Below are 11,138 nucleotides of genomic sequence, written 5' to 3'. Positions count from 1 at the left end.
ACAGTTTATTCCTCACTGTAACAGCTTTACATGACTATATTTTCAAACACAACTGTCTGTTTGGACAACACTTTTACAGGCAGAAATGAGCTAGAACCTGATTTTTGTTGAACAACCTTGATGGGAGGAGAGTTTAGCCCAGGAATAAGAGGGATCTTTTCTGTGTGACATCTAAACCTCAAACAAGGACGCATCACTCGCTCACTTCTAACATGGAGGAGGGGTCACACACACACACACACACCACCACACACCACACACACACACACACACACACACCACACACACACACACACACACCTCAGCTGGCATCTTGTCACAGCATGCAGACGTGAATAAAGCAGAAGGTGTATAAGCGCATATTTTTACTAAATGCAAGACCTCATTTTTGGGGCGTTGGAGACCTGGGAGGGATTTTGTGTGTGTGTGTGTGTGTGTGTGTGTATGTATGTATGTGTGCAGTGCCTCCGGTGACTGACTTCACAGGAGAGCTGCACACTGTCCACTCCTCTGTCCACACACACTCTGTATAATCACGTTCCCTGTCGGGCCCTATAAATCTGCAAGGGCCCAATTAAAGATCGCCTTTAGCATGTCCACCCCTACCAGCACACACACGTGTTAAAAAGAGAGAAAAAACAAAAACACTCTTGGCTTTTCATTGAATGTATATTTGACACAACAGACTGCAGTGTAAAATAATAACAGGAATTGTTTGACTGGAAAATAAAAACAGTGTAAAACTCATATAAAAAAGCTTTGCAAAAAAGATGTTATTGGTATTTTGGTTGCGACTCACACATTATGTGCAGCTTGTGTGACCTGAACCCGGACTTAAAGGTGGTAAGCTTATATAAAAAGGCAGCATGAAAGACAAAAACTGTACAATTTTAAAGATAATAAAATGATAAATTACAATAACTGCACCTTAAATGAGCTGATAATAATGCACGAAGCAGAAAGTCGTCCATGCAAATGAAATGATCTTAAATCTGAAAGAAATGTTGACACAAAATGAAATGAAGAGTTTACTTTTTTTAAAGCTTCAGTTGTATTTTATAGTGATGAAGTTAACAAAAACTTGGCTGAAGTGACAAAACATTTTCAAAAAAACACATAATTCTTCTATTTCTACTTTTGGTGTGACATTAAAACAACCTCATTTAACAAGTGCAGAAATACAAAAATACTTTTTCCATTAAAGGCATCGATGTACTAGAAGGCACAAAGAAATTCAACAATTATCAACAACAATAGGTGTTCAAACCGAATACCATGGTGTGTGATGATGTGAGGAAAGGACGCAGAGGGGACATGTGACGTGTTTTTAGCAGTGCGACCCGTGTTGTGACTGCTATGTAAATATCTCATTAGTTCGGGTTAATAACATTCTTGTGCTCTTGGTTGTAACATAAAAAAAAGACAGGATCTAAGTGCTAAAATTTCCTCGTCCGCCGTCCGTCCAGAAAGAGGCTGATGAGCCTATTAAATGTCAGCCTGCAAAATTATGCAAGAGGCTAAAAGCGTTTAAGTCGGACATAAATACCAGCACACCCCGAGGATTTGATTTGGAATTATTTATGTCCCTCCGATCGGAGACGAGGAGGAAACAAAGGAATAATTAGACTGGCGTGTTGCGCGCTCTCGTGCCCACCGAATGTGAGACGCTCACCCATTCCCCCTCAAACTTGATGGTTGTTGAACTTATTTTTAGTGTCATTTGATAAGCTTCCCTGCTTGCACAGAGACATCCCACTGACCCAGCCACTGGTCATTGTCTATACCGCTTCCCGTCAAAGCCGGCGCGCTTTGTCAGGTTTCGACTCGAATATCCATTTTGCATCTGAAGTACGGTATCCGAAGTGACTGGATCATTCGAGCCTTTTTCTTCAGCTGCTGCCCCCTTTCCTCCCCCACAGTGTTTCCGCTCACACTAACATCATTTGGGATTGGCGTCATGACAGCGCGCTTGAGAACTCTACCATATATATAAATATATATCCCCTGCTTTTTGGGGTAAGGGAGTTGGGGGTGGAGGAGGGGGGAGACATAATTTCTGGAAATGAACAATACTTATCCGTCCATCGCATCCGTTCCTTTGGGTTTGCGTTTTGGACGTGGTGCACCGTCACCATGGCGCGGTGTCCTCTTTTTTTCCTGTGAATAACGCAGTAATAGGTCATTCAATGTCAAAAGGCATAAAAAAGAGACAGCCAAGTCTTCACAGGCTGCTGCTTGCTGTTGCCTTTAATTATTTTAATTAAACTTTGATATTCTGGTGCTGAGAGAACTAGTGAGTTGTGACGCAGCCGGGAAGCCCTCGGAGGATTGAGACGGTGGGCAGAGGAGTGTCGAGGCAGCTGTATCTATATCTTAAAAGTCTTAACTGATAGGCCTGTTTATGGGCTGTGATGTGCTACGCCTTGCTGAGCAGAGAGCAGACTGCGCTGAAAACAGGGGCAAAAAACACCAAGCGCCATGTCAAGGTCTTAAAGGCATCAATCCCTCAAACCTAGCTGGAGATCATCCTGGTCAGGAGGCTGTCCTGCGGTCGAATAACGCTCTATTAATTTTCTTGTCCCGAGTGCATAATGAAAGGAAGGTGTCTTCAAAAAAAAAAAAAAAAAAAGAACTAAAGGCAAAGTCTTAGTGCCTTCCAATACCTTGGGGCATCCTGTCTACAATTTGTCATGCGTGTGCACTTCTCAGTGTTAAAATGACAAGATAAGCCAGTCAAAGGGCAGCCGCCAGGCATCCAGCACTGCTGAAGTTGGAGAGGGTTTGTGATGAGACATTGCCAAAAGGCAACGGACTTCTGCACTTGAGAGGCCCACTGGGATTATTCCGACTTCTACGCCAAAGGCAAACAGGCCCTTTCTCCATGTTTTTTTTTTTTCTTTTAGATAGCTTCCGTCTGTGTCCATGAAATTAGGTTTTCCACAGAAGGCACAATATGGTCAGAATATGTTAAGCCTTTGGTGCGTATGAACAGATAACCGACTCTGAGTGCTAAGTTCTGGGGCGTCCTGTGCTTCTGCTTAACTTTTTTTTTTCTTAATTAAAAAAAATTTGGTTGTAGAAAGATGCAGTAAATAACTTAAAGAATAAGAATTAATATAAACATTTCACTCTGTGTGCTTCAGAGGTCAAAGAGCGGAGAACCACTTGGAAACTCTGTACGCAAAGTAAAGTGGAGTGAACAGATAGTGGTTTTAGCTGCAAGATTACAGATCTTCAAAAAAAACAAAAAAAACCTGATATTCTTCTCTTGTCCACAGCGATCAGCACATGTTGGTTTTCACACAGGCGTCGCTCTCTTCTACTAATGCTGCACACGGTTAAAATTAATACACCGACCCTGAAAAGCAGAGAGAGAGAGAAAGAAAGAGTATTACAACTTTTATCATTCAGAACCACCTCATACTTTACTGCAGTTTTTCAGGTACAGTAATTCAGACCTTTTTTGACATTTGCTAATATTTCTATTCATTTCTTAATTCATTATTTTCATATCATATCCTCATATCCCTGATTTGATAATTAACACTTGGAAAACAGATATTCATATTAAAATAATAAAAAGAATAGTGTGTCCATAATAGTAGGAATAATATAAAAAGAAAAGTAAAAATATTCCAAAATATTTACGTATATGTATTAAATATGTCTTTTGATACATACAAACACACAATTAAAACAACAATAATAAGAATAATAAGAATAATAAGAATAGTAACAGCTAATGCAGAAATTACATTTTTAACACATAGAGAATACAGATTTCCACAGATAATATCATGACAGTATTATTTCAGGACAAATAAAGTTAATCAATACTCCAATCAGGAGAAAATGTATTTAAATTTAATCGAAGCATCAAATGGTAAACCAGCAGCAACCATTCCTGTTCTTCCACCATCTTTCAAAAAAAGACGTCTCCCAGTGCATGGTCTCACCCAACATGTGTGTGTATATATATATATATATGTGTGTGTGTGTGTGTGAGCCTCCTAGTGCAGCAGCGGCCTGTTCACTAACAGTAGGCAGACTGGCACCAAGAGGGAGCTCTCGCACAGCGAATCCCCAGCAGCCAGGAGGCCTCCAACCTCACACACACACACACACACACACACACACAACTCTGACTCTCTGTACCTCTTCCTCTCTCTCTGGCTCTGCCAGTGTGTTTACATGTGCCTAGAGTGACCTGATTCCAACATTGTGAAGGTAATTAGCTATACTTTAATCATTAATCCTTATTGGGAGATGTGTCCTCTGCATCTCTGCATCCTTTGACTAAATATAAATATGTATTGAGCAGTGCTTTGACTTTGAGTCAAAAATGACTCAAAAGCAACAAGTTTTCCCACAAACAATGTTTCTGTTATGTTGGATAATATACAGACCTCACTGTAAACTGCTCTTACTGGGACAGTTTCTTGGTTCGAAGCCCTTTACTGTGCAACATGCATGTCCCTTGAGAGGTAAAGATCTCAAAAACCTCCAAAACAAAAACCCTCTAATCAGCTGTGAACTGACAGTGTGAACCTCTGAGACACTGGGCAGGCTAAAGCATTTTTTGAAACGGAGAAAGTCTCTGAGAGAACAGATCATCACTTGAAGAGGTGCACCTTTGTATCCAAAATAAAACAATCCAATGTCCCACTGATACTGAAATAAATCAGTCTGAATAAGATCACCACACAGCTCAAAGCATATGAAACCAAATAAGAAAAACTCTGTCCTCACACTACAGGGATTGTCCTGTCAATTGGTCGGCAGTCCAAAAAAATAAAAGATGAAGCTGCAGCGTCATTTCACAAAAGAGGTCTTTGATTAAAAATATGCTAATATTGATTCAAAAACGGTGGAAGAGAGAGAAACATGATTACTGACCAACCACATGTACAGTAAGACTAAACAGTCTTCTGCAATCATCTGCAGGGGGACTGTGCTCATCAGTCGACTGAAAATGTCTAGAATCGATCACAGCTCAAGTTGCATTAGTGTTGATGGTTTGGATTTCAATTTTGGTTTAAATTTAAGGGGTGTGAACAGAAAATGTGTACGTGGAAACTTGGCATAAAACTTGATTCTGATTCATGTGCTGAATCTGCATTAAAACTTGCACATATTTGAGCTGCACCTCTCACTTTTTATGTTGGGAGTAAACAAAAGCACATTCTTGCACATATAGGCCTCACATAGTCCAGGTGGATGCTTCACACTGAGGTATTATGGACTGAAAGGACCAAGAGGTTGGCTCCTGAGCTGCAGGGTGAATGCAGAAGTCAGGAGCCAGTTCCTCTGGTGTGGGAGCTCTTACAGTATCTGCACTACAGTCTGGCTCGGGAGCAGAAGTGTGCACGGACCGACTGTGACGAGGGCTTTAGACAAGCTGGAGAATCTTCCATTTCGCATTATTTGGCAGGGATGGTGGGTGTTTGGTGGAGGAGTGGGGGCTTCGCTCCATCTCTGCATGGTAAGCCCCTCGACGTGTACCCTCTGCAACTAATCTCACACAGTCAACAAATAAGGCACATCAGATGCTGTTTTGGCCGCAGCCATCAGAGCGGCTAAGTTCAGTGGATTTTACGGGTTTTACGGCGCGGGGGGGTCGGTGAGGGAAGAAATGCTCTCTGTGGCAGCAGAATGGCAGGCGAAGCAGGGGGATCTGGTGCGAGGGCGAAGCAGGTGCAGCACAATACGGTCAAACCCATTCCAGCTCCCCTGTTCCCGGATGAGCGGGGCCTGACTTGGCAGGGAGCACCGCCTTGTAACTGGGCCATGTTGGAGAGACGGAGGCCCACCTGTGCCACCCGGAGCGGCAGAACAATAGTCTGAATATGTCAGCATGAAATGTCAGTGAAATCTCATCAGACGGATGGGAGCGTGACTGCAGATAGACGGGTGGATGAGTCAGGTAAAGAGATGGAGAGGTGAAGAGACAAGAGGAGGGGTGAGGTGGGGGTCAGCGAGAGGCGTCGACTTCCAAATGAAGACTGTGATTAATAAGGTTCATTACAGACACTCCACTGGCTTTCTATTGAAATAAATGAGAATATATTGAATGGTGATATCTAACTAAACTGATTATAACAACATCCACTGCTGATATACCTGAGAGCTCCAACACACATAAGTAGATCTTTTGCAACAAAAGGTATGAAAATCACTGCTTAAACTAATTATTAAAGCTGTTGATTTTCTCAATTCATTGGCTGCCCATTGTAACACTAATAAAAATATTTAAAAACTGTAAAAACTACAGGATTCTTGCACTATATATTCCAAATTGTCTCGTGTACTCAATAATCTCAGTATCTGAAATAATCCTCCCAAGTCCCAGTCCCAACTCTGCATGTTGAAGAATACTTCAGTCTAACAAGAGTTTTAGCCACCTACACTGAAGTCTTGTTAGTGGGCCCTCGCTGCGTGTTGACAGGAGCTGCAGAGGTCCACATTTGCCCAGTCCTCATACAACATGTTTGTCACTTGGACTGTTGGCTTGTAACTTGAGGCAGAGTTTCAGAAGTGAAGTGGAGAGAGTGTGACTGTATGTGTTTGATTTTGATTCTCAACTCTCGCAGTGTTTCGCACCCTGAGCAGCTTGAGTCCCCCAGAGCTGTAACTCTCCGCGGAGTAGTGCTGCACGAGGCGGTGAGAATCAGAAAACAGATAGCAGCAACTTAGAGCTCAGACCAAACTCTGTGCCATTTCATGTTTTTTTGTGCTCGGGCAGTATGTCTTGCTATGACATTCTGCAGGATACAATAATAATGTTTGGAACGTTTCTGGAAAAGGACTGTATGGGAATATTTGTGTTTCTAGTAGTTAGAAGATTTGAGTCAAACATGCATAGCAATATCTGTAAAACTGCAAATCGGTTGCCAAATGCCTGGGTAGCGTTTTAAGACCTATAACAAGATAAACTGAACTTTTTTATTATGCGTAACATTTTGGGTTGGTGACAATGTCTGTGCCCTTGTCTAATGTCAAAAAAGGGGATGTTTAAGGTGTACAGGTTCACTTTCCCATTTCTTGGTGTCAAGGTGGAACTTGGTGGAAAGATCACTGGGTCAACAAAGGCTGAAAGGTTGTGTAAACTTTTTGAAAAGACGTCACTGAGAGGAAATGCTGGATAGCTTCATGGTTTTCATAGTATGCGTTTCCACTGCAATCATTTCCAAAATCAGCTACACTGTTTCAGCTAGTTGCACCTGTTTAAAAACCACATCTGCAAACAATGAATTAGGCATCCAAGAAATTAAACCTAAAGTGAACAATGTCACTGTTATTGACATGGATACAGTTGACGATGAAACTTGAAGCGTTTGAAATGTGTCTCCAGAGACCATGAAAAGCTTTTAGCAAGCGGGCGCAACTGTAGGTTGCAACTCGACACGTCTTCCAACTCTCCAAAGAAATAGAAAGTAAACGTTAGATCGTATTTTGATTTATCCATCCATTCACTGTGTGCCGGTACTGAATCTGAGGGGTTTTTAGTACAGTGGACTCCATGGTAGATGGTGCCCAAATTGTCAGTTCACCTTAAAATCATAACATTAACATCATCTTGTAGGTCATTTTGTAGGATTGGATCCAGAGCGTTAGTAAGGTCCTTGAAGTTACACTTGTGTGTTCCTTTCCTTCACTAATTTAGAAAATAGTTTTGAAATCTTCCATAATCTATAAACTAAACAAAACTACAACAGAAAAATTAAGTTGCCATGTGTTTGTCTCTTTGTGACGCCTGCTCAGAACCAGTTCAAAACGAGTCTCCACAACAATTTTTTGGTAGGCAAATAACAGGAAATAAACACAGCTGATGGTGAGTTAGCTTCCAAATGTTTGTATTGGATTTTCATATTAATTGATGGTATAGTTTGTCACATTTACAATATCATAGACAAAAAAGATGCACGAAAGAAGGCATCGATTTAGGTTACAGAACGAATCTCCCATCTGGACTGTAGTGTGAAAACACTTGCAAGCATGAGAGTTGTAATCCAGTTGCAAGATGCTTATTTTGCAGTGATAAGCTACAGGCTTTGAAAGATTTTATTACCAGAACAGAGACTTTTTTTCTTCACATTAGAGCTTTGCAGCCTATACAGTAGCTTAGTTAATCTAGGGCTTACCTAATCCAACAGCAACAGGACGACTGCAACACATCACATTATTCCAACAGTTGTCTGTTGTTCTGACAAAATGTTAATGAGCTGAACAGATCATTTATACTAGAAAGTACTCATATAGCTATTGTAGATGTGCCTCTTTCGACTGCATGGACTACTGACAGTATATACTGCTGCAACCACCTGAGCTGGTTTAAAAAAAGTTTTGGTCTTTCATCAGAGTCAGAAATCACAAGGAATGTTCTGGTAATGATACACACAAACATTATTCTAAACCTAGTAAATCTAGGGTAATATTAAGCCCATTAGCATCATTTAATTTGTAACACAAAGAACTGTAATGGTATTATTGAGTACTCATAGCGGTACTCTGTATCGGCAAGTACCCAAATATAGTACCTGCGCTTGTATTTGGTCTGAAAGAAGTGGTAACACACTTTGAGTTCAATTTCGATGTACACAAAACCCTCAAACCCCAAATCCCAAATCTTGTGATTTGTTGTTGATTCAGTGCTAATTCAGTCGTTGTGGCACCAACTTGCTCCAAGTTCAACAGAGATGAGAGTTCCAACTGACAAAGTGTAACAGAGTTTTTAGATCATTTAACTTTAAAAATGTCTGAAAAAGGAGCAAGTTGGAGAATAAGTAATAACTTAACCTCTGACCTTTCACATTTTGTCTGTCATAGAAGGCAAACAGTATTGTTACTATCAAGCACATGAGTGTACCTGTTGAAGACATGTTTCTTCATTCTTGCTTAATTCTGTCTTTGTCCTCCAAAATACCTAACAGTCCATTCGCATGACTTTTGTTTTTTAAAAAGAAAGCCCTTCTTTGGCAGCACGGTGTTACATTTTATCCCGCTCGCTTCCTATAGATCTGCCTCTTGACTATATAGACACGGTCAGTTAAAGGTCCAGTGTGTAGGATTTAATGGCATCTAGTGGTAATGTTGTAGATTGAAACCAGCTGAATACTGCTACCCTTCCAAGCGTGTGTAAGACACTGTAGAAGCAATGGTGCTATTTATGGGTTTTTGTCAGTGATCAGTTTCATCTGGACTATATGGTAATTAAGGTGGTTTTAACTTTAAACTCTTGGAATTGTTATAATCCACAGTGTAATTTAAACCGTTGATTTTAAATCTGGTTGAATCATTTAAAAAAAGTGATTAAACTCATTCCTGCTTGTACAACCCACCCTAAGTGCAAGAAATCAACCCTTGGAAGAAAAAAAATGAAGAAGTGTGAATTGTCCCTGCCTGTTGAGCCTCAGCCACCAGACATGTGTTCTGTTTTACTCTGTGTCCTCTGCCACATATTGAACAAATTAAAAGTTCAAGTTGGAGGGAGAAGCACAGCTGCACGGGGACAGAGGAGAGAGCCAGAGTGTGAGCAATCCTCCCTCTACGAGGCTGCTGGCCCTCTTCTCGCAGCCCCTCGTCCACACACACACACACATACACACACACTGCCCACACAGCGCTGCCATCTGGCCTGCTGGGAAATCAGAGCCACCTGAGACTCGGCCAAATACATGATGCTCGCTGACAACTCGGGCATTTCTTCTCATTGTAAAGAGATGAATAAAGATTATACAAGCACATAAGGTACATGGGAGGACAACATTAAAAAAAAAAAAAAAAAGTAGTTACTCGTTTCACTGTGAAGTTTAGCAGATATCATGGAAGAGGCTGGAAAGGATGACATTTTCTTTCTGTTCCAAAACAGGAAAGGGGTTTTAACTCTACATATCCACCTCATAAATGCTTGTTTTTATGTATACACTATTTATATGTATTATGTATATACTACACACTACATATATTTATGAACAGGTAGGTATTGTGAAGAACTTTGATGCCTAAGCCTCTGTGTCATTGCCAAAAACACATAAACTACATGGACAAAAGTATACGGACACCCATTAACAACATTATACCCATTTGTGATAGTTGAATATCTTGTTCCAAAAACATGGGCATTAATGTGCAGCTATAACAGCCTCCACTCTTCTGGTTTCAGGCTTTCCAGCAGATTTTGGAATCTGGCTGCAGGGATTTGCTCCCATTCAGCCACTAGAGCATTAGTGAGGTCCAACACTGATGTTGGGTGATAAGGTCTGGCTCACAGTCAGCGTTCCACTTGATCCCAAAGGTGTTGAATGGGGTTGAGGTTATGGCTCTGTGCAGACCAGTGACCGCAACAAAGTGGGAAAAACGTTTCTTTATGGTCTGGCTTTGTGCACATCGTCATGTTGAAACAGGAAAAGCACAAACACAAACTATTGCCACAAAGTTGGAAGCACACTATTAAAATATCATTCATTGGGAATAAGGGGCCTAGCCTAAACCATGAAAAGCTGTCCCAGACCAACAGTGCACAGAGCTGTGCACATACTTTTGGCCATATAGTGTATCTTATGATACCTCACTTTAGTCCCAAAGAGGCTCTAGACTGCATTATTTCTGCCATTACAGATTCTCAACAACAGCAATATTAAACTATTATCAAGCAAATGTGTTTCTAGATGGCAGTTCTAGCCAATCATGTATCCTTGTTCACTCCTTGACTCATCTAAGTACCCATGTAAAAGTAAAAAGAGCACTTAATTTTCCCACCAGAGTTTGAATGACGTCAGAACTAGTGATATGCACAGGTAGATAAACTGCCATTAAAAATAGCCTTTCAGTGTAGAAGCCTTTAGTAATGTCACATAGGGGATGTGGACACAATAAATGTTGTAGAAATGGAATAATTTAACTGTCCCCCAGAACTCATTTCTTGTGATTCCCTGGTGATCTGGTGGTCTAAGATGCACACCACATTACGGCAATGTCTCCAGTTCAATCCAGGTATCATTTAAATCAAGCAATATGTGGTTAACTAATAGGTAAACAATTCTAAGAGACTGACCCATGTGCTACGAACACATTTAGTTAGTTTGATGCATTTTAGTGAACATGAGACTCCCAACTCAAGCCATGCTGTTTTAACAGGG

The 11,138-nt window shown here is 40.9% G+C and overlaps 1 protein-coding gene across 2 annotated transcripts in view; it reads right to left on the bottom strand.

The window, feature by feature from the left end:
- Positions 1–650: 650 nt before the first annotated feature.
- Positions 651–11,138, bottom strand: part of antxr2a (ANTXR cell adhesion molecule 2a) — a 72,178-nt gene continuing 61,690 nt past the window's right edge. Inside the window, exons 17-18 of one of the 2 annotated variants that reach the window (XR_004796613.1) lie at positions 3,255–3,358; positions 651–2,157 (exon numbers count right to left, since the gene is read on the bottom strand). Coding sequence is in view for 1 of the 2 variants with exons in the window: in XM_035658401.1 (XP_035514294.1) it covers positions 3,323–3,358 (36 nt within the window). In the remaining variant the exon portion in view is untranslated. Of the gene's footprint in view, positions 3,359–11,138 lie in introns of both variants that reach the window. The other variant, XM_035658401.1, reaches the window with a different exon arrangement.

Source organism: Morone saxatilis, unplaced genomic scaffold, assembly GCF_004916995.1.
Source record: "Morone saxatilis isolate NCDOM2014 unplaced genomic scaffold, NCSU_SB_2.0 Contig16, whole genome shotgun sequence".
NCBI classification, from domain to species: Eukaryota; Metazoa; Chordata; class Actinopteri; family Moronidae; genus Morone; species Morone saxatilis.
The sequence above is the reverse complement of the archived record's forward strand: the minus strand, read 5'-3'. Positions and strand labels throughout refer to the sequence as shown.